Here is a 26,247-nt window from a genome sequence, read left to right as displayed (position 1 = left end):
TGATAGCATACTACACATGCTTTTTCCACTTTCCTTTTTTCTTTTCCAGTTAGTAGTATCTGAGGTCGTTGGTTTCTCTCTGCTTTTTATTTTTGGTGATGCATTTTCTTTCTTCCCTCCAGGCAGGGGGCAAACAGTCCCTGGAATTCCGTGTGCAGCAGCTGACAAGGAATGGATTGTTCCGGGCTTTCTTCCTGTTCTGAACGCCCAGACCTCCCTGATTCCTAGTGATAGGTCGGGGCCTTGCCAAATGCTAGAAGCATCAGGATGGGAGCTGGAGACCCAGATTACAGCCTGGGTCTGCCAAGGTCAAATGTTTAACCTTGGGCAACCCAATCCTGCTGCAAAACGAGAAGCCGTGGAGTGGACGCTGCAGGTCTCCAGGAGGAGCACGCGTGGAGGCTGTCCTGAGCCTGTTCTTGGCAAAGCCAAGGAAGTAGCCAACCCCCTTCTTCGGGGAAAGTGATAAAGATAAGTTTCATCATGTGACAGCCTCCCACCCATCCCTGGCTTCTTTGCCCCCGGCACAGGGCTGCTGGGTTCCGTGGAGCCACGCGGTGGGTCATGGAGACAGCAGCGAACAGGAGGCAGCAGGCAAGGCAGCAGGGAGCAGCCAGCTGAGCAGGTACAGTCGTAGCGAGTCCCAGAGGCCAGTGGGGTGGAGCAGCGAGCCTCTGAGGCCGGCGATACTCTTCTTGCCCGAGGCTTGACCAAGTCACTTCCCCAGGAGGCCCATCTGGAGCCTGAGGGCCCACGGGGTGGATTGGTGCAGGGCTAGAAGGTTCCTGAGGCGTGAGGGCTGCTTTTATTCCTTTTTCCATGGAGAATATTTCGGGTCTGGAGCCACCCATTCTATATGTTTTTCCTTCTCTCCCCAAATCCCCAAACACAAATCACACATGCAGAGGCAAGAGGCCAGGAAAGAAATATGCCGAAAAGAAAAATCACTGGGAGAACAAGAAAGAGCAACACTCTGAGCCAGCCCAAAGTGGCAGCCTGGGTGGAGCTTGCACTGAGCCGCGCATCCTACATTCCAGCCCAAAGTCCTCCCGGGGCCTCCATCCAGCGCGGCCTTCCCTCGCTGCAGCTGGAGGCAGCGGGCCCGCACCCCGGGGACCTGGTGGGGCCTGCCGAGTGGCCCCGGAGCGTGCCACCAGCAGGGCGGCTGGCTGCAGAGCCTGGAGGGGCACAGGCATCCATCTAACCCCTTTCACCTTCCTACCCGGACGGACGTGAAAGGCATCACCACCAGGCTCATGAACCACAGCCCCTCGGGGCCATCCAGGAAGGAACGTGGGAGGGGACTCCGCTTGCTGCACTGACGGGGTCCTGACGCAGTGTATCTTGGAAGGAAGAAGAGGAGGGCTGAACGTTCCCACCCAGGGCCGGCTTGGTAATTGCAGGTTTTCATAAACTCCGGGAGGAACCGTCGCTGCCGTGGAGAGAGAAGCTGGGGAAAAGGCTTCGTGGCAATCATTCCCAGGAACAAGGCCATCCTAACCACCAGACCACCCTGGCGTGCCCGCTTCCCTCGACTCCCAGGGTCACAAGGGGCCCAGCCTCCCCCCGAGCCTCCATTCTCCTTCCACAAGTAGGCAGAGGTGTTCCTGTCTCTGCCCCACTCGCGGCCGGGCTCCAGTGAGGACCCAGGAGAGATGGGAGCATCTACCCCTCTCACCGGCCCTGGATAGGAGAATGTCTCCAACTCTGATCATGATCTATTTCGATTGGGAAATTTCATCACCAGCAAATACTCTGCAGACTCCAAGGCTGCCTTGGACACACTGGGAAATACGGAAGAGACGGAACCTGATGACTTCTCTCACAACCCTGCTCTCACAAAACGAAAAGCCTTGGGCAGTCTGAGAGAATTTCCTTCCTTCTCACCACTCCCAGGTGCTCTGGGGCCGGGGGGGGGGGGGGGGGGGAACGGAGCGGGTGAAAGACAAGCACGTGTCCCCCTGCGGAAAGGAACCTGGACACTCCAACAGCCGGGCCAGCCGTGAATCCCGCAGGCTCTTCGCGCCTCACCTGCATCACTCTCACACTGGGCGCACCGGCCTGTGCTCACCTGCCTCCCAGGCCGGCGGCGGGATGCTATGAGAAAGGCTGCGTAAGACATCTTCGTTTATGTTGTCAATATTTGCGTTCTTTTCTCTCCTACCCAAGGAAGCCTTCCCTGTCGATGTCTCGCAGATTCAGGTATTTCCAGAGGCCTCCAGTTAAAGCCCAACATTTGATAATCATGGAGAGTATAGAATTGAAGGTAAAACGGGTATGTGTGTGTGTGTGTGTGTGTGTGTGTGTGTGTGTGTGAAAGTTCCCTTTTCCTGGAGCTACCTGCCGGACCCTCTGGAGGACAGGTGCGTTCTGAAGCTCAGGCAGCAGCATCCTCTGGCTTAAAACCTTCCCCAGGGAGGACCATTCTAACTCGGACTCCAAGGTAAGAGGCGCCTCAGACAAATAGGATGGACGTAGATAGGGAGGACAGGACGAGGAGAGCATCCTTGGAAAGATCGGAGTTGAACCAGAAGATAGGGTGAACACAAAAAAACCACTCAAAGCTGTTGGTGGATTTTAGTATTAGATCATTGAAAGTGGAGAAGAAAGAGCAATGATGCAGGGAGGGAACTAGAGACGGATAGAGACGGCCCCCAACGGTCCCCATAGCCTGGCATGCACACCCTTGTGCAGTCTTTCCAACAGGGTTAGTGTGTGTGACCAATCGCATACAACAGAAGGGATGGGATGTCACTTGTGAGGTTAGGGTACAAAAGTCGTGGCAGCTTCCACCCCCCCCCTCTCTCATCTCATTCTGTTCTGAGCACCCTACAGAGAGGCCACATTGCAAGGAAATGAAGCCTGTAGCCACCAGCCAGCAAGAAACGAAGGCCTGCCAACAGCCGCATCGGTGAGCCCGGAGGTGAATCTTCCAGTCCACCTGAATCAAATCTTTAGATAGCCGAGATTCCCGCCAACGGCTTGACTGTGTCTCACAGCAGACCCTGAACCAGGGCCACTGACTTCAACTACCCCTGGATTCCTGGCCCTCAGAAACTGTGTGCGATAATAAGTGTTTGCTATTTTCAGCAACTAAAATATTGGGGGGCAATTTGTTACACAGCAAGAGTTAACTAATACAGATGTTGGTACTTGAAATTGGGGTGCTGCCATAACAAAAATCTAAACTGTGTGAGTGGCTTTGGGACTGGGCAGTGGGCAGGAACCGGGAGGATTCCGAGGGAAGGGAAACCCTAAAGTGCCATGAAGAAACTGTTAGCAGAAATAAGGACTTTGAGGAGGTTGCTGGTGAGAGCTTGAAGGGAAGTGGAAGAAAGGGGAGTCTTGTTATGTGGCTGCAGAATGTTTAGCAACACTATCTCCTAGTTATGTGGAAAGTACAAAGGGCACCTAATGGCCTGAATGATCTCGCTAAGAGATTTCTGGCCAGAGTGCTGAAGGTGCGGCTTGGTCTCCTCTTTCTGGGCATGGTGAAATGAGAGAGGGGACACAGAAGCTAAACAAAGGCTGTTACAAAAAAGGAGCCAGGACTTACTCGTTTTGAAGATTCCCAGACTTTCCAGGTGGCAAACAATGCTAACATTAGGAAATTACTTCTGAGCAAAGATCAAATCCAGGCACTCTCAGGAAAGCATAGTCCAAAGATGAGGCTGAGGGTGTGTGACTATGAAATCTTTTGTTAAGATTTCAATCCTTTTAAGTTTGAAAGGTGGTGCCTCAGAGAACTGTTCAGCTGGACAAAAAGCTTTAAGATTTTAAATGTGTGACTCAGATCTTTGCAAACAACAGAGCTTCAAAGAAGCTAAAGGGCATTGTTCTTTAGCAAAACCCAAAGTGGAGAAGGGATGATCTTAAAGAGATTTGTGGGTGGGGCTTTATTTACTAATGTAGATCCCAATAGGAGTCACAAAAGATCCATAAACTTTTTCAAAGAATGACATCAGCAGAAACATCGACAACTTAGGTTGGAGGGGACTGAGACTGTATAAAATGAAAATATGCTGTTAGACCTCCAACACCTACTGGCAGAGAATTAGCTGAGAACACGACTCAGCTGTAAACACATGCTACCTTTCACAGTAAAGGAAGAAGGATGCTGAGGCAGACCCAAGACCCCAGAGTATTCACTGGGCCAATGACATGGCTGCAATATCATGAGAGACCGTGAGGGTAGAGAGCAGAGCCAAGGGCCATGTAGAACAACTCCTGGGCAGGAGCAGGACTGAGTTCTAATCAAGGAACTTCCAACATTTGCTTGGCTGGATTTCAAAACTGCTATGGACCAATGCCTTCTGCATGTTTCTTGTTTCCCTCCTTCTTGAACAGGGGTGTCTATGACAGTTACCCTATGCTTGTCCCACAACTGTATGTTGATACATGTGTGGGGTGCAGGCCCAGAGATCAAGAAGGAGCTATACTTGAGAAGTTGTATGTAAGGAACTGCACCCGAAGAGCCTCATGCATACCTAAACATGATATAGATGATAACATTCCAGACTCTGAGCTGATGCTATAATCAAATGAGACATTTGCATGTAGGAGGAATGTGCATCATTGGGGGCAAGAGGGTGGGCGATGATAGACAGCCTCTAAGACGATCCCACTGATCCTGGCCTTCTGAGGTTCACATCCTCCTGTAGTCCCCTCCTACACTGTAACGGGCAGTCTGTGTGACCAACAGAATATGGCAGAAGTGATAGAATGTCACTTCCAAGATTAGGTCATAAAAAATACTGCATCTTCTATCTTGGTGTCTGACTGTCTGCCTGGCTGCCTTCTGTCTCTCTCCCAGATCATACTCTGGGAGAAGCTAGCTGCTATGCCATAAGTAGCCTTACGAAAAGATCCACCTGGTGACCAAAAGCTAGTGAGGAACGGACATCTGCTAACAACCTTGTGAGTGAGCTTGAAAGCAGATCCTCCAGCCCCAGTTGAGCCTTCAGATGACTAGAGCCCCCGCCAACAGCTTGAATGCAATCTTGAGAGAGACCCTGAGCCAGAACCACTCTTTTAAGCTGCTCCTGGATTCCTGACCTTCCGAAACTGTGCAAGATAATAAATGTTTGTTGTTTTAAGCTCTAAGTTTTGAAGTAATTTGTTACATAGCAATAGAGAACCAATACAAACATCCAAGCCAAGATCCATTTCCAGCGAACTAACATTGGAAACGATACTGGCAGAGTCCCTAAAGCACTCAAACACAACTACAAACAGACACGTGTATACGAACACAAGCACAGGTGATAAGTCCTCGTGTTTGTGCGTCCCTTGGCGGTTTACCTGCTTTCAGAGCATCATCTCATTTGAACTGCCAAACAGTCTTAGAAGGTAGATGCCCTCTCTTACAGATGAGAGGTGAAGGCATGCCTTCGAGGTCTCGCATCTAGCAAGGAGACCCAAACCAAATCTACTTAAGTCAGCCCCGGCAAGGGGCCACCTACACATCTGGCTGGAACCAGGGCCCTGCAGTGGCTCATGTGATGTGACTTTCAGAAAATGAAGGCAAGAGCAAAGAGGATGTCTGCCCACAGTGAGATGGTTTTAGGTTTTTAGGAGCTAAAAATCCTGCCTTCAAAAAATACAATCCACCCGTTCTCCCCCTCTACCCCCGCATGTACTGGCTTCTTGGGGTGCTAGACACTCACAGCAGTAGATCATTCTCTCACCTCTAGGCAGTCACTGAAGGCTCCAGTGAAAATGCAGACCGACCTGCCCAGGGTTCCCGGATTGATCACGGACACCCCAGTTCACACAATGGGATGGAAGGGTGGTGAACCTGGGCACACAAGGAGCTGCTTGAGGGTAGTGAGAGGTGAGACGGACGAGGAGGCAGAGATGGTTTTCCCCAATGTGGGCCGAGTAAGCACCAAAGTAAAAATATGCCAGCGCTTCGGCTAGAACAGGGTGTCCAAGACTCCCCTGCTATCTGCAGGGCAGTGGGACCAAAACTGTATGGTGGGGGTGTGGGAGGGAGCTGGCCTCCAGGGACCCTGCCTAGAGAAGCCCTACTGATCACCTTCCCTACCCGACTTCTGACCAATCGTCTCCTACCTTCTGGAACATGAGGGCAAAGTCAGAATCCTGCCCTTGGCCTGTCCCACCCTGTCCCCGCCCAGCCTCTCCAAGGCATGGCTACAGCTCAGTTCAAAGGCACTGGGTTTCCTGCTCAGGGTGGCCAGGCCATGCCATCTGCTCCCTGGCACCCAGCCAGTTCGGAACATGTGTTTGCTGTGGCCATGCGGCCACCAGACCAAACATGCACACAGATCCACAGAGTAATTTTTTTTCCTTAAAAACATTTCTCATGTTTTGAGTCCACACGTGTCTTTTCCAAGTTAAGTGCCAGTCCGGGCAAACAGAAAGCCTAGAGTTGGATTCTTTGTCCATGGACTCCTCCCCTTGGAGATCACACAAGGGTAGCCGTACTCCTGAGGGAGGGCTGTACCATGGACAATGCTGGTTCGGGCGGCTGCTTCTGTTCTGGGCTCATCTGTTCACCTGGAGAGGTGACTCAGGGTAAGGGGGCTCCCCGCCCTCCCACACATGAGTGTCCTGCACGCTCTCGGGCCTCTGGCCCATCCCCGAATCCCTCGGCTGCTGCACCTGTTCCAGGAGAGCCGGGGAACTCGAGTGTAGCGGGGAGAGCTCTCTCAGGCCCTGCCAGGCCCGACACACCCAGCAATTGTGGGAAAGGGCAGGGAAGATCAGGGAGGACTAAAGAGCGAGGAGAGTGAAGGGTGCGACAGGCAGAGCCTGGAAAGGAGAGGGCGCTCCCAGGGTAAGAGTCAGGTGAGGAAGGCCCTGGGCAGAGGGCCAGCCACGTGCGAACAGGAGTGAGGGTGGCCTGTTCAAGGGGCCGAGAGGTGGGGTCTGGAAGTGCCGTGAGCAAGGGCAGGAGCGAGCTGGGAGAGGCAGGCTGGGCAGGCCTGTCTGGGGGGTGGGTGGGGAAGAGGTGAGGTACGGCTGGCGTCGGTAGGGGGCTCTGAAGGTCTATCTGAAAGGTTATATGCAGTCTAATAATTCCTCCAAAAACCTCTGCAATATTAATGTGCGGGTGACTGTGTGTTTTAAGCTCCCATGAATTGCTAGTACTCTGGCTGTCTGTCTAGGCCCGTGGTCGGCAAACCGCGGCTCGCGAGCCACATGTGGCTCTTTGGCCCCTTGAGTGTGGCACTTCCACAAAATACCACGCGTGGGCGCGCATGTACAGTGCGATTGAAACTTCATGGCCCTTGCACAGAGTCGGTATTTTGTGGAAGAGCTGGTATTTTGTGGAAGAGCCACACTCAAGGGGCCAAAGAGCTGCATGTGGCTCGCGAGCCGCGGTTTGCCGAGCCGCAGTTTGCCAACCACTGGTCTAGGCCTATTTGGAAAGAACCAGCAAGTCCATCCATTCTGCATTAAAATTTTTTTTAAAAATAGGTTTTTATTGGTTTTAGAGAAAGAGAAAGGGAGAGAAAAAGAGAGAGGGAGGGAAAGAGTGAGGAAGAGAGAGAGAGGAATATCAGGAAGAGAGAGAGGGGAACATCATGGGACGATGCTTAACCAACTGAACCACACTGGCCGGGGCCATTCTGCATTCTGAAGGGCACTAAGGTGCCCTCGTGTGCTCAGACAGCTGAAGACAATGATATAAGCTGCCACTGGGAGATGGCCACTGGGAACACCGGGCACACCTTGGTCTTAATGTCCCCCATGGGTGCTAAGCTCAGGCGTCACCTCCGGGGACCCTCGGGCCTGCCTCCCTGAGTAATTTTCCTTCAGTGTGCTGATGTCTTCCCTAATTGGGCCCCTGCATCACTTCTGGAAACCTGGGGCTCCCAAAATACTCCAAGCCATAATCGAGGCCACCTTGGCTTCCCCCAAACACACGCATTGGAAGAAATGGCTAAACTTAAATTACTGGGAAGACGCAGAAATAACTTTCAGAGCTCAGGGCAAATGCTGACTCAGGCAGGAAGGCTCCCTGGTATTTTTAAAACCTGTGCTCCCGTCCCTGCTGGGAGCCCTGGGGAGTGAAGGGCACCCTCGTGCGCTGGGCTGTCCTCTGGGACTGGGGAGAGCTGGCAGTTGGAGGAAGCTCTCCTGGCCAGACGGCCCTCCGCTGAGCTGCCCACCGTCCTGGGCCTCACACTGTCCTTTCTCTCACTGGGTGGCCCCCCAAATCTGGGAAATCTCTGGGCTGCTGCAGAGACTTCCTAAGTATGTCCACGCATGAATCACCTGGATCAGGGATCTCCCGGCATGACCGACCGGGTGCAGGGGTGCAGAAGGCAGAGGGAGGGCCATCCTGTCTCGAGGGTCTTGTCTGAAATCTCACCACTCATGCATGCCTCGAGCTAATCTTCTCCTCAATCCACTTGAAAACAGCAGCTCCCATCCTGCCCTCAACACCCTGGCACATGACTTAATCAGGGGGTGTGTGGAGAAGGCCCAGCGTGCTGAGGAGGGGACTGAGGAAGTTTCCCAGCAGGAAACTGGGTGGGGGCACAGGCTCTGAAGTCAGACTCAGGATCAGCTACTTCACTTGTGTGTGCTGAGCCTGAGTTAGTTTCCTCATCTGTGAAATGGGAATAAAAATAGCATCTCCCTGCCAGGGTTGTTGGGAAGATTATATGAGCTGATGTTGGTAAAGGGTTCAGTGTGTCTTGACCACAGAAGTGCTCATTCAATTGCTGAGTGGCTTCTAGTGGGGACTGAGGTGGGCCCGGCTTGCCCAGGGGACTGAGGACCCAGAACTAATGGGATGCACAACCCGCCCTGTAAGGTGGTCCCAGGCAGCGCCTCATCTCAGGCAGCCAGGGTGCTGGGCGTATGGGGGCTCAGCAAGGCATGGCTGGGTGTCCAGGGTGCAGACTGGACCAGATTTGGTCCTGAAAGATATATACAGGAGCAGCAGACAAGGTCTAGCTTTCTAGAACTTTCTGGAGAGGGCGCATGAGCTGGGCTGAAAACACATGGTTATTTACAACGAAAGCCCCAACTGGCCTCTGGGTTATTGGAATATTCCTGGGAGGTGTTTGTGGGTTTTTTTCCCGTCTTTAGCCTGCACTCTCCCTAATACCGGTGAGAGCTGGAATCAGGAGCCCTATTTTATATCTGAGAAGACCGGGGGCTACAGAAATAAGGGAAGTCCCCTGGGCCACACCCCAAGGATGAAGACCGAGATTTACAACTGCTGGTCCAGCGTTCTTTCCTCCTTGCACGCTGCCCGGGGCCCCGGGGTCCCAGGAGCAAACGGCAGGAAGAAGAGGGGGCGGGGTCCTGTCTCTGGACTGAGAGCCAGGTGCCAGGATGGGGCTTCTCAGCACCTGCCATGGCATGTCACCTCCGGCATCCCTGCAGGCTGCACACCCATGTCCTCGGGGACAATGAGGAGAATGAGCTTGGTCCTCATTTTCTCCGAATCTGCTGGCTGGTGGGGGATGAGCAAGCCCCGAAGCCCGGTTGTCCTGGCCCAGGCTGGACTGCCCACCATACACACCGCCCCCGGGAGGCTGCGTGGCTTGGTGCAGAGGAGCCCTGAGTCGCCGGTTCCCGTCTGCCCCGGCAAGGGAGGCAGGGTCGGGGTTAACATTTGTGGGCCAACCCCTGAATGCCCAGCATTTCAGAAAAAAGGCACTAAGCCCTCAAGGAGGAGTAATTAAACCAACTCCCGAGGCTGGTTCCTGGGGTCCATTCTACTGCCGGGACCCCAGGAACCAGTGGAGAACCTGAGGATTATGTCTCCACGGTCAGTTCCCAGCCGGCACCGCGCCTGCTCTCCTGGCTAACGGGCATGTGCACCCCTGCCTCTGCCTTGTCTGCGTCCCTGCCCCAGCGCGGCCTCCTTTGCCATCCAGGGTTTATGGGGTCTGGATGAAATCTAATGCCTGGAAAAACGAGCAGAGAGTGAAAAAAGAGGAGCAATGCTCCACTTCCCAGCAGTGGGCACCGACTAGGAGCTGCCCACTGCAGGGTGGGCAGGCCGTGCGTCCGGGTATGCCACCAAAATGAACAAAATGACCCCACACAGATGCAGGTGCTGGGCGAGGGACATGTTGGTCCTTCCCTGGGGGACCTTGTCTGCTCTCCTTTGACGTGTGATGCTGAGAGCAGGGCCTGAGCATGAGGCACGTGCCAGGAAAGGGGGGGCAGGAAGGGGTTCACGGTGAGTCACGGGCTGGCCTTGGCGGGGCCCCTTCCACCTGCTCTGCTCTGCCCAGGAGCCGTGGGCAAGGTGGGCATTGTTCAAAGGATGATCTGGCCCTCACAACTTGCACACGGGCTGGGGTCTCCTCCAGGCGGAGCAGTGCCTGTGCGTCAATCACACACGGACCTGGACATCTGGCTTCAAGAAGTGAGCTGCTCTTCTTTCCAAGGGAGCCCGCGCGAGGTGGGCGTGGGGCGGAGGAGAGGAGCCTAAAAATAATTCCGATCTGACTCATTCTGCTTCGAATCTGACAGGGCTGCCTGCCAGGTGGGGGTTTGCCTGTCCCATTTTCTTATCTATCTTTAGCAGGGACTTAATGAGGGCAATTTCCTTGCTGGGATGGATATAAAGGCAAACCGCGGGCAGTGGCAGCGCGGATCTGTCTCCCCGTCCCCTGGGCGCCCGATGACAGGATGACGGTGACGGTCACTGCGGGGCCCAGCAGCCTGGAGGGCCTCCGGGACGTGCCGTCGCAGGATGGGGACAATGAAACCCCAGCCGGGTGACAGCAGGCAGAGAAGGGTCCCCTGCTGCCCCCCTGACCCCCCATTTCTGCTACCACCACACAAACAAGACAAATTACTCAGGCCTGACGTGCCCTCGCTCTCATGTTCCTTGCCCTTCGGCATCTCTCTCCCTGTTTTAAAGAGCGAGCACAGTCAACCCTGGCTATTGGCGGTAGGTAGGTTCTACACAATCCCGAAAACACTGAATTAGCAGCAACTGGACCAGGGCTCCCAGGGGCAGTACAGGGTGCGGCTCCTGTGAGCCGCTGCTCCCCGCGTCTCCTCCAACTGATCAATGCACAGCCTGCTGTATGTGTGCTTCTGTTTAAAGGCCGCTTATTTAATATACATTGTTGATTCACTGTATCAACACTGAACTCCCGGCCAACAGCGCTGCAACGCAGGCCCGAAGGAAGCTTAAAGCTTCTGTAACGCGCGTTTTCTCCGGAAGGCACAGCACAGCCTGCTGGCGCTGAGGAGCACGAGACAGCGCTTCAGCTCCGCGCCCGGGTGTCACGTCAAACAGCAAAGTCGCCAACAAAAAGCACATGAATGCGAAAACCACGGCATCACACAGGTCGCTGAGAGGACCGGTGCACAGTGTGGGAACTGAAACCAGGAGGCAGGGCATCTCCTCGTCCAACCTTGGCTGGGCAGGTGGGTGCCGGGCGACTCGAATGAATCCCCATTCTGCCCACGAGTAACCACGAAAACACTGTGGGGAGATGGAGGGTTGCAAATGAACTGCAGAGAGCAGGTAAACTCGCAAGTATGCAACCCCTGCAGAGTGCGGACTGACTACTTCCTAAGGGCTGAACGACTCCTGTGTAAGAGCTGACAGAGATCCAGGCTCCATCCTCGGTTAACTCCTGCTCAGCGCCTGGTGGGCACGACCCAGGACGCAGTCGTCTTCACGGGATGCGGGACTCCTGGAGACGTGGTCTGAGGTGACAAGGGAGGGGCAAGCTCCAGAGGGCAACTGTGACTTAGAGATGGGGAGAAAGGATCACTGGGCATCATCTCCCAGGTCCTCCTGGCCCACAGCTCAGACGGAAAGACGAGGGGAGTAAGGTGGCCTCCAGGATGGAATGAGCATGGGGTCCATGGTCAGGTGTGCCACGGAGTGGGCCTCACAAGGGTTAATGACGATTCTGAAGTTACGTTTTCGGATTTGAGTGCAGAGATCCTGTTTGTCCTTGGAGAAAGAGTCTGGCACCCAAGGGGGGGGGGGTTGGCACATGCTGGCAGAGGAAGGGAAGGAGGGATGAGGTCTTACTTGGTTCTACAATGAAGAGGACACCAAGCCACAGTCGTGGTCGATTGTAGCTGCTGGAGGACCTGCTCACCCCAGAGCACCCGGCATGTGGCCCTGCAGCACCTCCCGGGGACCAGGGATTGGGGGGGGGGCACTTCTCTGGGGCTCTCTGGGCACCCTGCCCCTAGGGAAACTGCCCTGGGCTAAGAGAACTCCCAGCCCAAGGCCACACCCACCCCTGAGCAGTCCCCATCTGATGACCAGCAGACATGGGGACATAAGGACCTGCCCCTTCACTCTAAAAAGTCACCCCGACTTCAGAACTGCCCGTAGGGTAGAACTTCCGACCCAGACCACACTGTAGCTCAACTCCCCCCTCTGCCCAGGCCTGCCCTTCCCTCCCGGGACTCTATGGGTCCCCAGGGCACTCATGGTAAGTGTCCTGCGGTTGATCTCCATCCCGGAGTCAGCTTCCAGGGAACACAGACCCCCGACAGATCCGTTCACAGCCTCAGGCTGTTCATCTCTTCCAAGGGGGGGGGGGGAGGGGCGGGGCAGGAGTAGAGCAGATCCCCACACGGGGAGGTGAGACCTCACCCCAGGCCAACCCAGGCAGCGGTCCGAGCACGGCTGGCCGGACTCAGCCCTGCTCCGAGTTTGCTCCTCTGCCCTGCATCCTGACGGTGGGGAATTTGAGGCGGGAGACAAGCCCTAGCGGCCCCCCTCCCGGTCAGCAGGTCTCCAACTTGGATGGGACGGATCGCCCGAAGGCACCTTGCTTTTTGGGGGATGCATGAAATACTCATTCAGTACGTTTACGTCACAAAATGCATAATTTTGTCTGGAATCAGCAAACATCTTCGACCAGTTTCCCAGAATAAACAAAAAGTTACCAGCTGTGTAAGTTTTAAGAACAATTCTAAGGAGTAAACCTTTGCACCGTCTCTGAGCTTAACCTTTATCTGATACATGAGAAAAAGACGTCCCCAGCCCAATTTTCGTCAAAGCAGCCCCTTGCACGTGGGAGCAATCTGCAGAGGCTCTCCGGTGGGGCCTCCTTCCCGCTGGCCCCCACAGAGGGCAGAGCTTAAAAAGTTGATCCAGGAGGAGGAACAACTGGTCCTGGGCACCCCGGAGGGGATGCAAGGCACAGCTCCCTGGGCTCCGGGGGAAACCCGGCACCCCTGAGACCAGGAGATGAGACCCACCCCTCGCTGCAGACATCTACTCCACCCTCACCTCACAGTTTCCTGAGGGCCTCGAACCCCTGTGATGCGAGGAGTGAGCTGGTGCTAAGACCGTTCCAGGTACCTTACAAGGAGTAGCTCCTGTGAGCCTCCCAATTATAGACCCATTTTACAGAATGAAAATAGAGCTTTCGAGGTAGGAAGTAATTGGCCCAGATCAGAGTTAGTGAGCGGAGGAGGGTTCATGTCTAGTGTCTAATTCCATAGCACGTGCCTCAGACTTCAACTCCCCCCAACACCCGGAGTCCAGCCAGAGTTGGGAGACATGCGGACCTGCGGGGAGACTAGAGCACGGCTTGCAAGTGCCTGCTCCAAGCCGTGAACAGCCGTCCCTCAAATGTCAGAATCACACGCTCCACCAAGAGGGACTCAGGCGGCCTCTGGTGTTGGCTTCTGAGTCCAGATAACGAGGTTCTTACACTCTTGGGCTGCTGCTCTTCTCCTGAGCGTGCCCCTCCCGGGGACGCTGTGAGGCTGAGTGACAGACGGGCCCCCATTCTAGACTGAATAAAGGTGGAGCGCTGACCCGCACACACAACTCGCGCAGTGTGCGACTGCTGCCTGGATGGCAGGGCCTGGCCCCTGACGGTCATGGCGTTTGCTCCCGGAGTGTGTCTTCGGTCCAGCTGAGCGTGCTCTCTCCCTTCCAGCTGGTTAGCTGGTTTCCTCGGTGTGGGGCCAGCGGCTCCTCGGCCCTCCCTCTGCAGAAATCTCTCAGGAGTTTACCGGTGAGAACTCCCTCCCCTGCAGCCTCCCTGTCTCTGGCCCCGTCCATTAGCCTCTTTCTCGCAGGACGCACTTTCCATCCCTTTAATCATCTTTATTGCCTGGCTTTGGACTCCGTCCCGGGTCCACATCCTTTGCGAGGTGTGCTGACCTAACCCGGGCGTTTGTTAACACAGAGCGGCCCAGCGGAAGGGCAGCTTCCAGTGCCTCATGTCACGCTCCTCTTCCTACATTCCTGGGTCACGCCGCTGCCTTCCGGAGGCCTGCGCGGGCCAGGGGACTCCTGCTGAGCCCGGCGACCTGGCCCGAGTGGAGGTGGGGACCTGGACGCTGAGCCAGGGAAGCAGGTCAGAGGGTGGCTCTCACTCGGAAGCCTGGGGCCGCCCCCACTTCCAGACAGGCTCTCTGGGGACCGCGAGGTAGGGGAGGAGGAATGCCAAGCCTCTGCATTCCCCGGCACCACCAGTCCCCTGTGAGCCCCTAAGGGGGTGCTCCCCACACCTTCCGCCTGCCAGGAACCCAGAAACCAGGCACTAGCCTCTGTGATGCTGCACAGCAAGGAGGGAGCACACAGCACAATAACCAGGGGCAGGGCTTAATCCAACTGCCCTGGCCCAGACCCCCTCCTCATGCCACTGCGTGAAAGTGCCCGGGGCTTCTCATCTCTACGCCAGGACTGCCCTTCTCCCAGCTCAGACCCGATGACGAGGCATTCGGGTGCTCAGTCCTTCACTTCCCTCCTCCCCGCCTTGTTCAGGGCCGAGTGTGGAGGGAGGACCCGGGACCTTGGTCCCCCCAGCGCTGATCTCAGGAGCTGCTCGAGAACAGGCACTTCTAGTTCTCTGGGCAAGGATGTCGGCTGGGCTGCTTCTTGGCTTTTGCTCCCTGAGTGTGAACATTCTCTGTTCATTCAAGGTAAAAAAACCACAAGCCTCGCCTTTATCTAAGAAGAAATTCCCTCTAGAGGAACACCTCATTTTAATTCCGCCGGCCGGCCTCCTTCCTTCCTCCCCCCTCCCTCCCTTTTTAATATTTTCATTCAGAAGTCACTTATATGCATGTTCAAGCAAAAATTAAATAATAATAATAAAAAAAACCCAACCCAACACCTCTTTTGCACAAATGGCCACACACTGCAAAGACTGTTCTGCACCTGGGGTTTTCCATTGGAAACAAACCTGGAAGACCGTTCCCTGTCAGACGCCTCGAAGGAAACAAAGGCAGCCCTCCCGATGCCGGGCCGGCCTCGGCTGCTTGTTCCCACTCGGGGCTGCCCTGGCCCCTGTATCGCCCGGGCTCTGGGGCTCTGGACCCCAGGGAGGTCCTGGTTCCTGCTGCAGTTCAATGCTCTGCAGGCAGCTGAGAGCAGCAGCAGCAGGCACAGGGGCTGAGCTGTGGCCACCCTCACAGCAGAGCTGAGCGTGGGGCGGAGGAAGGACAGACACCCTTGGCATTGTGATCTCCAGAGCCTCCTGGAGGCCATGTCTCAAAGCACTGCCGGGTATGTCCCGGCCTCTGGGCTGCGGCTGAGGCTGCTGCTGTGAGGTCAGTGGGAAGAGCATTTCTCCTCCTGAACCGCCCGGATGCCTCTTGCACTCGGGAAGCGTCCTTTCCGGGGTCAACCGGGGGGAGCACAGCTGCCACTGCCCGACGGGTTACCAGCCCACGTGAGAGCTCACGGTGTCAAAGCACGGGCCAGGAGTGACGGAGCTACGGGTGGGTGATGGGAAAATAAAAGCACAAGCTGGAGACGCAGCTCTCCTACCTTCGGTCATTCCTTCTCCTCCGGAACAGCTTCTTCGTGTGCGCAATCTCCACCTCATGGGGCATCGGGTGGTAGCCCTGGGGTGTGGGGAGGAGGGGCAGCGTTAGCAACTTCTGAAAGAGCATAGCAACTTCTGGGGCCAAACTAACCATCAGGACGTCTATGACAGGAGGAAACCGAGTGCTTGCAAAGACCAGACTCCGGCCACCAAAGCCAGACTGAAACGTGGAAAGTACCAGAGTGAATGAATGTCCCACCAGGCAATGGTGCTGGAATTACAGACTCAAAAGCAGTAGGGACACACGGGACCTTAGAATTCATCCTATCCAGTCACTCAAATGGCAGATGAGAATGCTCAGGTCCAGAGGTGAGTGAGCGGTCTTAGGTCTTGCAGGTTGGCCACGGGGCTGGGACCACATCCTGGACTCACAGGCTATCCCACTGACCCGTCACTTCCCTCACAAGCTCCCCAACACACCAGGAATGTCAGCATCTTCTTCTCTGAGCTGGTGACAGGGCCAAGGAGAGGAGCCCCCTGCAAACCCTGAGCCTCCTGCAGAGGGGACGTGCTAGAACCCAGGCCCCCTCATCCTCGTCCAGGGCTCCTGTGCAATTTTACCCAAGATCCTCATTCCTTATCCTCCCACGGAGCAGTGACGGGGAACGTGCAAATAGCTAAGCGCCCAGGGGAAATCTTAAGGATGGTCTTCTATGTATCGGCATCATGACAACCACGTCTGTACATTTACTTCCCGATTGGACACTTTTCTGCTTATGACGTGGGGCTGATCCCAGAAATGCAGGCCCCAGGCGGGATTATGTGCAGAAGCTGGGCTGATGGCCAGCTCTGTTCTTACCACCTCTCTCTCCTCAGCAGAAAAGTATGTTCTGATGGGACATGGGGAGAGTGCTGCTGATCCATTATGGACAACCTGGGGCTGGAGGTGGTGGTGTCTAGGCCTGGGGGTCTGGGAGGAGGGAGGAGGGTGGCTTGGGTCTCGGACACCTGGGGACAGGCTGACCCAGAGTCCACAGGACCTTGGCTGCGCTCAGGGTGAGAGGGGGAGTGACAGGGTCCAGTGTTTTGGACATGGTCCACTGCCCCAAACCCTACTCTACAGACAGGAAGACTGAGGCCCAGGGAGCTTATGCAACAAATTAGAGACAGGCAGTTCTGTGGGGCGGGAGCCCAGGCCCTCGATGGTGAGGGCACATGCAGCACTTCAGATCGGGGCTCCACAGCTGAGGGCCTTGCTGGCCCTGGGGGCTCAGGGTCCAGCCCCTGATCAAGGCGCTCTGGCTGTGCCAGGACTGGCCAGTCTTGGGGAGCCTCTAAGGGAGGCCCTGGAAGGGCAACAGGCTCAGGAGGACACAGGGACCCTGGTCTCAGTCTAGACTCCTATTGAGTCTAGGGAGAGAATGACATGTCTCAAAATATATTTTAATAACAGTCTCTCCCATCCTGGCCAGGGTGGCTCAGTTGTTTGAACATCAGCCTGTGCCTGAAAAGCTGTCAGTTCAAATCTCGATCAGGGCATATGCCCAGGTTGAAGGCTTGTTCCCCTGTCAGGGTATGTATGGGAGGCAGGCCACTGATGTCAAATCAATGTCTGTCTCTCTCCTCTCTCTCTCTCTCTCTCTCTCTTCTCTCTCTCTCTCTCTCTCTCTCTCTCTCTCTCTCTCTCTCTCTCTCTCCCTCCCTCCCCCATCTCTAAAATCAATAAAAACATATTAAAAATAATAATAGTCTCTCCCGCCCACCCTATCTTGCCTTGGACAATGCAGTAAAAAAGGCCTGAATGAATTCCGGGCTCCAGGCAGCCACAATGGGCCTCTGTGGCTTTAGGATATGCTTTGTTTAATGGTTTTCTCAAAGGATATTATTTGCTTTCTTTAATACAAAACACAAACAGGGAAAAACACCAAGTCTTCCCCTCTCATTTCCCCTCTCCCACCCCAGCAGCTCCGGTGGCCCCTTCCCTCCCTCTCTCGCTCCGGCCTCAGGTCACCGCGGGAGCACATGGGTGTGCCGGGCAGAGACAATGGGAGGAAGCGGAGGCTCCCTCTAAGCTAGCGGCCCAGGTCGGTATCTGAGCTTGGGGCCCAGGCAGAGGGAGCTGTCCACAGCTCGTGGCCCTCCACGAGCCCAGAAGGTGCCAGCCGCCCCGTCTGGGGCTCAGAGTCCTGGGCTCTGACCTGCATGCCGGCCTCCTCCCTGCCCACCATGGCCAAAGCAGGAGGGAGCTACCCCGGGGCCCAACCTCATGGAGCCCTAACTGGGCGCCAGGAATCCCCGTGGCCCGGTGGGCATGCGGGGCCGCTCTCCTAAATAAGCCACAGGGGAGACCTCTGAGTGCACCCACCCATCCCCCAAATTAATATATACATGCATGTGTGTACATAAAGTAGTGCAGCAGCTAAAAGAATGGGTCTGGAGCTGAGCCGTGACATTCAGACTGGCTCTTCCTCTTGATGGCTGTGTGTCTTTGCCTAAAGACCCTAACCTCTATGTGCCTCAGTTTCCACACCTGTAACATGGAGGAATAATAGATCAGCCTCCTAGGGTCTGTATGAGGATTAAAGGAGTTGATAAACAGGTAAAGAACATAGAATAGTATTTCTAATGTTGCCCTCCTCCTCCCCCTCCCCGTCCTCCTCCTCCTCTTCTTCCCTCTCTTCCTCCTCCCTCCCAGATCCCGACCCTGCTCAGGCCGATTGTGCCAGGACAAGCAGGGCTGTTGGTCCCTGTCCTCATGGAGCTCCCAGTCTTGGCAGAGAGAGTCCAGCAGAGGCGTGTGCGGGGGGGGGGGGGAGGGTGTGGGAAGCCCAGGTCAGGGAAGGGGGGAGGGATCAGCCCAGAGCCTGGGGCCCACGTGGGGTGCTGGGGCAGGACAGAGAAGTCTGCTTACACTGCCTTTCTGAGGCTGGCAGACCAGTGGGAGGCCCCAAATCAGCTGAACAAAGTGACACAGGTGATAGACAGAGCCTTGCATCTCTGAGTCCTCCCTCCCCAGGGACAATCCAGGCCACAGAGGACTGGCCCCACCCACAGGCTACCTGTGGCCCCAGCCTATTGGTGAATAAGTGAGTAAGCCCCGTCTCCTTGGGCACTTACATAGAATGCGGCATAGAACGGGGTGCACTGTGTTTACGTACGCTTCATTGGAGGACCCTCTCCAGCCAGCCCCTTTGTTCCTCAAACTCAAGCTGGTGGCTGGTACCAAGTGACTCACATACTTTACGATGCTGCCCACACTCCCCCCAACATAACGGGCATCTCGGTGTCAACAGGGGTAAGTATGAGGCCCCCAGGAGGAGGGAGGGCATCTGTGCTTAGCCACTTGCCTGCCATCAGACAGCTGCTGACCCAGGCTGCCAGGTTTTGAAAGTCGTTGGTGAGAGTAAGACGTGCAGATAAAAGTTCACAGGGGCATTATCTGTAATTGCCCCAAATGAAAACGACCCGAATGTCCATCACTGGTGGCTGGAGACATGTGGTATGCCCTTACGACGGAATATGACATGGCAATGAAGAGAAAGTTCTGGTGCATGCTACAACATGGCCGAACCTTGAAAACACGCTCAGGGAAAGAAGGGAGTCACCAGTACCACATACTGGCGATTTATTTTAACGAAAGGTCTAGAGTAGGCGAATCTACAGAGACAAAAAGATTAGTAGTTGTCAGGTGCTGAGGAGAGGGAAAATGGGGAGTCACTGCTAATGAATTCTGGAATCAGAGAGTGGTAATGGTGGTGCAACCTTGTGAATTATATTAAAGGCCATTTAACTGTACACTTTAAAAGGGCGAATTTTATGGTATGTAAATCATATCTCAATTGAAAAAGGTGGAAAAAATATCTGTGAGCAGTATATTCCGGGCAGAGGGAATAGCAAGTGTTGGGGGTTGCGGGGGTGGGAGAGGAAGAGCGGGAGGAGGAAGAGCGGGAGGAGGAAGAGCGGGAGGAGGAAGAGCAGGAGGAGGAGGAAGAAAAGAACGAGGAGAGGGAGGAGGAGGAAGATTCAGTCATAATGAAAGTGTGGCTCTCTCCCTCAATTACTCTCTAAGAAGCAGCTGCCCTAAACACTGTCACAAGATAGAGCTGACTGGGTGCCGTGCCCCAGGCAAGGAGCACACAATGTCAGGAGTGACAGAATCTAGAAAAAAAAAATTGGTATCTCCAGGCCTGGCCAGGGCGGTGGTGTCCGGCTTTCAGCCAGAGACCCCGCCCTGCTTTTTAGGTGGGATAGATCCCGCCAGTGGAGAAGGAGAGATGGAGCAGGCTGTCAGAATTATCCTGTGAGTGTAAGTGGCCTTCGCTCTAATTCTTGACCCAACAAACCCCTCGCTCCGGCACGCTCTGAGAGCTGCATGCAGACCTCAGTCCAGGTAATGCCAGTCCAGGTAGGAGTCCCCATCCCCTGCCATCAACGACAGCCCGGCCTCCTGTTTACCAGCTGGAGTGTGTGTTTCATCAGTGGCATCAGGTGCCTCTGAGGCCCCACCCTGCCCCACCCAAGGCCTGCCGGGTCCTCCTCCGCGTCTCTACCTGGGAGCCTTCTCCCTTTGGCTCGCAGACCTGGCTGCAGTTTCCCGCCGTCTAACCTCTGACCACTTTCAATAACTAAATGGGCCTGGGAGACAAGTAGATTATATAAACCAAGTCTCTCCAGGGAGGGAGGGAAGATAATACTCCTTCTGCGTGCAGCTCTGGCAGAGTACACACACACACACATGCACACGCACACGCACACGCACACACTCCCCGAGGTCAGCGCTCTGTAAGATGCTATTGCTCTGGTTGCAGAAACTTCTTATGTAAAACCCCTCCACTGGGGGTGCAAGGGCCTTGCCCTGAGAAGACCCCAGAAACAAACACATCTCGGGTCTGAACGTGAGGGCAGAGGAAGGGAGGACTAAGCAAGCACACTGAGCCAGGACAGCGTGTGTGCCTGGTGGCTCTGAGGCCAGCAGACTCTGTGCTAAGACACTCACGCCCACTGGGCCATAGACAGGACCCCTTCCACCCATGCATCCACCCACCCAACCACCCACTCAACCACCCACCCATCCACTCAACCACCCTTCCATTCATTCACTCAGCCTATAAATATTGCTTCCAGGCACTGCAGACATAGTAGTAAAAAAAATAGGCAAAATGCTTATTCTTACAGGGCGTTCATTTTAGTGAAAGGAGAGACACAAATGAGTCGATAATATGATAAATGATGAAAAATGCTACGAAGCAACACGAGGCAGGCATGGGGTGGGGTGGGTCAGGGAAGACTTCTCTGTGACTTGACAGCTACCCATCAATCCATCCACCCATCTGTCCATCCTTGCTTCTTCCTCACCCAACCAGCACTGAGGGACTACTAGGTCCCACGCGCAGCAGATGGAGAATCCCAGAATAACAGGCGGAGTCGCAGCCCTAGGAACTCAGGGGGCACAAGCGAGTAAGCCGACGTGTGCTGTGCACGACAGAAGCTGACCAGACGCCTCTGGCAGCCCCGAGGGAGGGACGAGGGCCTCTGCTTGGGAGAAGGTCAGAGCAGCTTTGCCGAGAGGGTGGAACCTGAGCTGAATCTCAAGGGTTCGACAGGGGCTGGAGAGAGAGGGCATGCTAGCGCCTAACCTGCTGGCCGACGATGCCCCCGTCACGCAGAGTGTGCGGAGATGGGGCCGGCACTGTGGGAGGCGACAGAGGCACCGGGCTCTCGATGGCCAGGGCTGGTCCCCGACCACGTGTCTGGCTGGTGCCGGCTGTACAGTCCTCTGCACCCCATGCAGTGGGTAGAACTGTGTGCCCCCAGAAAGTCAGTTGCGCTCCTAACCCTGCGTACCCTGGACCATGATCTTCCTTGGAAGCAGGGTGTTTGCAGATGTGATCAAGTTAAGATGAGGTCAGATGGGGTCAGGGTAGAACCTAAATCCAAGGACTGGTGTCACTATAAAAAGGGCATCACGTGAAAGGTGGGGTTACGCTGCCATAAGCCAAGAGGCTACCGGAAGGCAGAAGGGAGGCCAGGAACAGGTCCTTCCCTGGCACCTTCAGAGGGACCGTGGCCGGACAACACCTTGATCTTGGGCTTCCGGACTCCGGAACGGTGAGACAATACATTCCTGTTGTTTAAGTGCCCGACTGCGGCACTTCGTCATGGGAGCCCCGAAAACCAAGACGGGTAGGAGAGGGGGCAAAATCGTCCGTGCTTCAGAACGGTCATTTTCCTGACAGTATGTCCTTTGCCAAAACAGAGTTGAATTTGCATAAGTTATGGGCTCAGTGAACAGTTCCGTTGTGCTGTATTTCCAACCCGCCTTTATGGAGGAAGAAGAGGGTTACTGGTAAGGCCAAGGAAGTGGCCCACGGCCACCCGACCAGCTGGCAGCAGCCTGTGTCCGCGTCTCCAAGGCTCCCACTCCCAACTCTGATGTCACTTGGCTGACAATATCAGGGCAGAGATGTGGAGGCTGAACCCCTGGGGGCATCAGACAGATCTCTCTCTCTCTCCTGCCGTACCTCTGACCCCACAGTGCCCAGCCATGCACTCTTGGTCCCCAAAAGCGAGGAGGAAGGCCGAGAGCAAGCCCCGATCTATGCTGGGGCCACAGCTGGGCAGCCCCATTTCTGACCACACCGCCTCCCACTGGCCCGAGGATGGAGAACTGGTGTCACTGGGTACAGCTTCCAATGCCCTCCCCATGTCTGCCCTGCAGAGCGCTGTGTCCCCTGAGATGCTCATGGCCATGGCCCAACGGGCAGGCCTCTGCTTCTCTTTCTTAGAAGGGGTGCTCATGGCCACCAAGGTCGCTCTGCCCTTCACTCACAGGCGGGGTGGGGGCCCCGGGCTGCTGCTGTGCCTCATTCCCTTCCAGTCTGGCTGCACCCCACAGAGCTCAGTGCTATGGCCTGCAGCTTCATGGAACCCCATACCCACTACCCCCCTCAAGGGAGAGTTTCCTGATATTCCTGTGACCTTGGACCTCTGGCCACGGAACCTGGACCTAACAGAAACCACCCAGGCCTAACTATCTCACAGGTCTGCTACCTTTGTCTCTGACACTCAAGCTCTTGCAAAGGGAGAGAGCATTATACACAAACATGAAAGCTTTTACCTATTGTGTGAAGGACCTCCAGGCTTTGGGATTCAGACAAAACAGCACCAACCCCATAGCCTTTAGCAGCAGGTGGCACAGCTGTGAAAGGCCCAGCTGGAAAGGCAGGCTGAGCATCCTGGCCCAGGCGAGGCAGCGAGGGGAAGTCTCAAATGGGGAGGTGTCTCCCCCCCCAGTCTCCTGACAGGTAAGTCCTGCTCTCCTCCGTCCTGCCTGGGCAGCGACTCTGTCCTGGCCTCCTGCAAACCAGTCCTCCTCCTCTTGCTCATGCGCTCCCACACGGTCCCCACCAGACTCCCGCCACTCTTAAGAATGCTATTTAAATACATGGAAACTAACGGCTTCCTCTTTCCAGAAAATTCCAGGTGACCCCGAGTGGAGGGCCCCACGCATCGCCTGGCTCAGAAGAACTGGAGCCCCAGGAGACAGGTCAGACCGTGGGACCAAGCCAGCTGGGACTGGTCGGCTCCCCGTCTCCCGAGGGCAAACGGTACAAGGGAACCATAGCGGTTGGCAGCGTGCAAGGCCATAGAAACACCAAGTTCAGCTCCTCTGACAGTGAACTTGTCTCAGTGGTGGAGCCCTCCTGCTTCTGGGGGTCATGCTTCCTCACCGCTTCTAAGAAGTTATCCTACCACTCACTCCACGGGTGCAGGATGTGTGGGTCACGTCCAAGCCGAAACAAACAGGTAATGGTTCTAGAATTCCTGGAATCCTGAGGCTGTCCATCTACTCAGAGGAGCCACCCTGCGTCAGAAAGGTGAAGGGTGGGCCGCCTTGCCATGCTTAAATGCAAGGTTTTCTAACTTTTAGTTTATTTTTTTAAATCAGCAGAGACCTTTTTAAAAACAATACCTTCGCTGCAGTCCCAGTATACAAACACAGATCCGCATGGACAGGGAGGAAATCCAGGGGCTGCCTCAGAGCCGTCGGCGGCCACCCCCTGCTTCTGGCTGCCCCCCACTCGCACCCTGGATCACGAACCTAAACTCTGCTCCAGACACCATACAGGATGCTGGCTCCATAAGAACAGGACATTTTTCTAGAAGAGGAGCTTGCCTTAGGCTCTCTGAACAGATCTCAGTGGTGCCTCTGACCTCCTGACCTCCCTGAGTGCGCATGAATACGCTGCCCGAGGCAGGGGCGAGAGCCCGTGGATCTGACACCCAGAGGTTTGTCTCTGCAGGGACTGTGGGTACAGAGGCTAATTCCCGGGCATCGCTGGCACGTGCAGGCCTTGCTTGGTTGTGCTAAGCCAATAAGGCCACCCTCCTTTTCTCGTTCAAGTTGCGTTTCTCACTGTGACAGCCAAGAGCCTTGACTCATAAGCCGCACACACCCTATAGGCAACCTGGGTCCCAGCTCCGCAGACAATCTCAGAGACCCCCGGGCAGGTATCGCTTCTCGCCCTCTCCTCCTTCATGTGGGAACAAGGAAGAACAATGTGTCCCTCCACCACGGACAGCAAACATGCCCCTCCCTGCCACTCCCATTGGTAGCCACGTCAGGAGGAACCCACTGGGTGAAGTCAAATACAAACGACAGTCACTCGATATTTCTGAACAAATAGGTGAGGACATTGATGCAAAGGACAGGGGCTCAGGCCAACAGAAAAGTGTTAAAAAACTGTTTCACCTTAGCCGGTGTGGCTCAGTGGGTAGAATGTGGGTAGAATGTCGGCCTGTGGATTGAAGGGTCTGGGGTTCGATTCTGGTTAAGGGCACGTACTCCGGTTGCAGGCTCCATCCCCAGCCCTCGTCAACATGCGTGTGGGGGGCAACCGATCGATGTGTTTCTCTCACATCGATGTTTCTCTCTGACTCTCTCCCTTCCTTCCACTCTCTCTAAAAATAAATAAAAAAATATCCTCCAGTGAGGATTAACAACAATAATAACAACAACAACATGTTTCTACACTATCTACACTAATAAAAGACAAAGATGCTAATTGACCGTACCTTCGCTACACCCTAAGTCACACCCACCAGCCAATCAGAGCGACTATATGCAAATTAACCCAAACAACATGGCGCCGGCAGCCACAGAGCTGGAGCAAGCAGGAGGCTGGGTTGCCTGGGCAATGGAGGAAGCCAAGCTTCCTGCCAACCCTGAGCCAGCTGTGGCCTCTGCTTAAAGGCAACAAAGTTTCAATTATAGAAGCTAAATAAATCCCAGATACCTGCTTCCAGCCAGCCTCCACTGGGAGCTTGGGTGGCTGGGGGCTGTGGCCAGCCTGCAAACAGCCATCAGCCCCTCACCCAGGCTGGCCACACCCTCATGGGGTGAGGGTCCCCGCTGGGGGGCTTAGCCAGCCTGAAAATGGCTCTCAGCCCCTCACCCAGACTTGTCAGGCACTCCAGCAGGACCCCCCACCCTGAAGGGTCTATGGCCAGCCTGCAAACAGCCATCAGCCGCTCACCCAGGATGTCCAGGCACCCCAGTGGGTACCCCCACACTGAAGGGGCTGTGGTGAGCCTGCAAACAGCCATCAGCCCCTCACCCAGGATGGCCAGGCACTCCTATATAATAAAAGGATAATATGCAAATTGACCCTAACAGCAGAACGACTGGGAATGACTGGTCACTATGACACACACTTAACACCAGGGGGCAGATGCTCAATGCAGGAGATGTCCCCTGGTGGTCAGTGCGCTCCCACAGGGGGAAATCTGCTCAGCCACAAGCCAGGCTGATGGCTGCCAGTACAGCGGTGGTGGTGAGAGCCTCTCCCGCCTCCTCAGCAGCGCTAAGGATGTCCGCCTGCAGCTTAGGCCTGCTCCCCGTTGGCAAGTGGACATCCCCCAAGGGCTGCCGGGCTGCCAGAGGGATGTCTGACTGCCAGCTTAGTCCCGATCCCCCGGGAAGCAGGCCTAAGCCAGCAGGTGATCATCCCCCGAGGGGTCCCAGACTGCGAGAGGGCACAGGCCTGGCTGAGGGACGCCCCCCCCCCCCCCGCCTGAGTGCACAAATTTTTGTGCACTGGGCCTCTAGTATGGTATAAAATGTAAAGGAAACAATTACTAATGTGCTGCTTTTCCAACTACTGTTATCAGTTTCTTATTTTGCAACCAGGGCAGTTGGGTGAAGGACATATATGTGTGTGTGTGTGTGTGTGTGTGTGTGTGTTGTGTGCAGGGAGGGTGTTGGAGGGATGACTATGTGACTATGACTCTTTTTGTGTCAAAGACCAAATGAGACCAAGTGGCTCTTGCCTGTGTCCAGGTGACAGGCCCAGCACCAAGAGCCGAGAAGCAGCCCTGGACGCCAGCCCCGGCTCAGGGTGGTGTCCCTGCTGCTCGCCGACACAGGGACAGCCACATTTCCTATACGTCTGTAGGTCCCAGGTGCCTGGAGTACGGCCACCTTCCTAAGTTGCATGTTGGATGAAGAGCTAAGCTGACTGACAACCGGATGGACCAG

At 55.3% G+C, this 26,247-nt stretch overlaps 1 protein-coding gene across 5 annotated transcripts in view; it reads right to left on the bottom strand.

Annotated features, from left to right (window-relative positions):
- The window catches only part of CTIF (cap binding complex dependent translation initiation factor), a 235,386-nt gene that overhangs the window by 98,292 nt on the left and 110,847 nt on the right, over nucleotides 1–26,247 (bottom strand). For all 5 annotated transcript variants that reach the window (XM_059707250.1, XM_059707247.1, XM_059707251.1 and 2 more), the window contains one exon: nucleotides 15,713–15,789. In XM_059707250.1, coding sequence (XP_059563233.1) covers nucleotides 15,713–15,789 — 77 coding nt within the window. The remainder of the gene's footprint in view (nucleotides 1–15,712; nucleotides 15,790–26,247) is intronic.

Source organism: Myotis daubentonii, chromosome 8, assembly GCF_963259705.1.
Source record: "Myotis daubentonii chromosome 8, mMyoDau2.1, whole genome shotgun sequence".
In the NCBI taxonomy this organism is placed as follows: domain Eukaryota; kingdom Metazoa; phylum Chordata; class Mammalia; order Chiroptera; family Vespertilionidae; genus Myotis; species Myotis daubentonii.
Note: the sequence above shows the minus strand (reverse complement) of the source record. Positions and strands in the feature narration are given on the sequence as shown.